This window comes from Alnus glutinosa, chromosome 2 (genome assembly GCF_958979055.1).
Source record: "Alnus glutinosa chromosome 2, dhAlnGlut1.1, whole genome shotgun sequence".
Classification (NCBI taxonomy): Eukaryota; Viridiplantae; Streptophyta; class Magnoliopsida; order Fagales; family Betulaceae; genus Alnus; species Alnus glutinosa.
The window spans coordinates 31,767,415-31,769,935 of NC_084887.1; the positions used below are offsets into that span (position 1 = coordinate 31,767,415).

The 2,521-nt window shown below is 35.0% G+C and overlaps 1 protein-coding gene across 1 annotated transcript; it reads right to left on the bottom strand.

Moving 5' to 3' along the window:
• Positions 1 to 435: 435 nt before the first annotated feature.
• On the bottom strand, positions 436 to 1,254 carry LOC133859487 (protein OXIDATIVE STRESS 3-like). Its single transcript, XM_062294902.1, has 2 exons — positions 926 to 1,254; positions 436 to 825 (listed from the first exon to the last, which is right to left on the bottom strand). Exons 1-2 carry the CDS (start codon positions 1,144 to 1,146, stop codon positions 537 to 539), a joined length of 510 nt encoding a protein of 169 aa, XP_062150886.1. The 5' UTR covers positions 1,147 to 1,254; the 3' UTR covers positions 436 to 536.
• Between the last annotated feature and the right edge of the window lie 1,267 nt (positions 1,255 to 2,521).

The window sequence follows — 2,521 nt, forward strand, 5'->3', positions numbered from 1 at the left end:
TAAAACTTATTTCAAGAATGGAATGTTAGAGAATTAAATGATATTAATGCATTTTTAATTACTTATTACTATAATTATGGCCTTAATTAAATAATATTATCTATAATTAAGCCTTCAAATATTTCTTTATAAAAAAAATTCTTATTAATATTCATTAATTGAGACTTATTAAATTTAAGGCCTTAGGTGACTGCCTTATTTATTTTTCTATATATATAGCTGGCATTGAACCCAACTGTCATCCCCCAAAAGAAAAAGAAAAAGAAGTATTGTATATGTTATCGGGTCAAATTCTCAAATAAAAAGTTCCTGTCCGGTTTTCAAACTAGAAATTATTACATGCAGCAAATTAATGCAAGTTCTTCGATAAACAAGAAAACATTCATGAGTTAATTTGGAGGTTCGATCAGATCAATTTCTTCAATATTGTGAATATGATAAGAAGAAACAAAATATTATTAATTGCTTTACACAAACTGATCACATGGGGATAAAAAATGCATCCACACGTACGAACGAACGATCCATCCTTAATTTTAAGCGAACAAGGCGGTTTGGGTAGAGATGCTGCTACTCGTACTGGTGGAGGAGGTGTGAGGAGAGATGGGAGGCCGTCTAGCATTTGCACCGAGGAAAGAACATGAGCCCCTGGAATTGGATAACTTCTTCGAAATGACCCTCGAGGAAGATAACCCAACGTAGCTTTTGCATGACTTCAACTTCTTGCTGCTGTACTCGGCCTTGACAAGATCCTCCATGCATCTAACGCCCGATAATGAAGCAAATGACCTCGACTTCCCTTGGTAATGCTTTGAAAGCCCCCTCCTACGTACATACAAACAATTGCTAGAGATTAATTACGAACCCAATTATTAGCTTAAATGAGAGAAGGCAGGGTTAATATATATATATATATATATATTACTTAATGGGAAGTTGTTGAAGGAGGGAAGACAAGTCACTCAAAGGGCCACCGGTTGCAAGCTGATCCGATGATGATGATGATGACCCAACAGTAGTTGAAACTTCAAAGGATGAAGAGGATGAGTCAAGATGATCATGATGATCTTGATGATCTTGAGCTACCTGCTTAGCCATGACCCCATGCTTGCTTTGTTGCTTCATGGCAGCGGAAGAAGAATCCATTTCGATCTAGGCCTACTATATCAAAACAATTAGTTCTTGAAAAAAGAGATGAGTTTGTGTTGGAGATCGCGACAATAACATCAAATAATGCAAAACATTTTGGTGTTATATATACGTACCAGTTTGTGAGAAGAAACTTCTCGTGTACTTTAAAAGCTCTAAAAGCATGGATATTAATTGGTAAAGAAAGTTTGGGATGAAAGATTCGACGTTATCCGATCCACTCACTGATGCTTTGTCCCTCAAACAAAGCCGGACTTGAAAGCTAGGTTGCGAATCCCAGGCAAACCCGGCCAGTGGAGCGCGTGATTGCACTTCTCATTAGGCCTTCGTCGATAGGGGCAGCACAGCGTACACGTAGCTAGGTAGGAGCGTGAGAGTTGCGCTTTTGGTCGAGGGCTTTGGATAAGCTCCAGTCCATCGATACTCGATAGAAGTTGTTATTGCAAGAGCTGACTCATCCAAGTTGTTATTCTTTGAACTTTCTTTTTCTTTTTTCTTGAATATTGTTAAATTCATCATGTGGTCTGCATGGACTTCGCCGTCCACGGTGGAGTTGCGCGGAGGAACCCACGGAGTGGGTGGAGTTCTCATATATATATATATAATATTTTTTTTCTCTTTATTGATGGTCCTATAATTAAGCGAGAAATTAATTTTAGATAAGTACTATCAATTTTATGGTTAGAATTTAAGATTAATGTCCATGATATTAATGTGATAATCTTTAAATGATATGACATTATATATTTTATTAGATGCACAAACTTTAGATTTTGAATATAAAATAAATATTATTCACTTAAATTAAAATTGAGATGATCAATCGTTGTCCAAAAATGAAGAGTGGAGGGGTCTAATTATAGGTAGGGCTTGGCAAGGCTCGGCACGGGCTCAATTTTGCAAGTCAAACACACGTTTTTAAATAAAATCGCATAAATTGTTTCGTTTAGGAATGCGTTTTTTAAATAAATTGTAGTTTAAATATCTATAATTTTTTGCGTTTTTAAACAAAAGACAAGGTGATGGATCTTTAAAAACATCCGATTTTAAATGTCAAAATAAATTTTATTAAATAATTAATTATATTTTTATTTGAAAATAATATTTGTTATAAACTGTATTTTGGAAATCGCTAAGCTAAATGGTCATTACGTGTAGCCGTGTAGGCCGAGCTTGCCCTTTTTCCTAGTACTTTTCAATCTTTTTAGCAAGCATCTCCAAGAGTACTGTTTTTCATGGCTCATGAGTATGCACCAAACCTTGCTGAACTTTCTTGGAAGCGTATTAATTTCTATATTGACAAAAGTGTTAGAGAATATATATTCTATATATAATTGTGATTGCATTTCATATGAGAATATATGAGATTAAT

What these genes read in the sequence shown, in the direction of transcription:
- LOC133859487 (XM_062294902.1), bottom strand. Translation starts at nt 1,146, where the DNA reads ATGGATTCTTCTTCCGCTGCCATGAAGCAACAAAGCAAGCATGGGGTC. An exon ending in CTTCAACAACTTCCCATTAA is followed by an intron (nt 826 to 925) that starts GTAATATATATA and finishes GTATGTACGTAG; the next exon opens with GAGGGGGCTTTCAAAGCATT.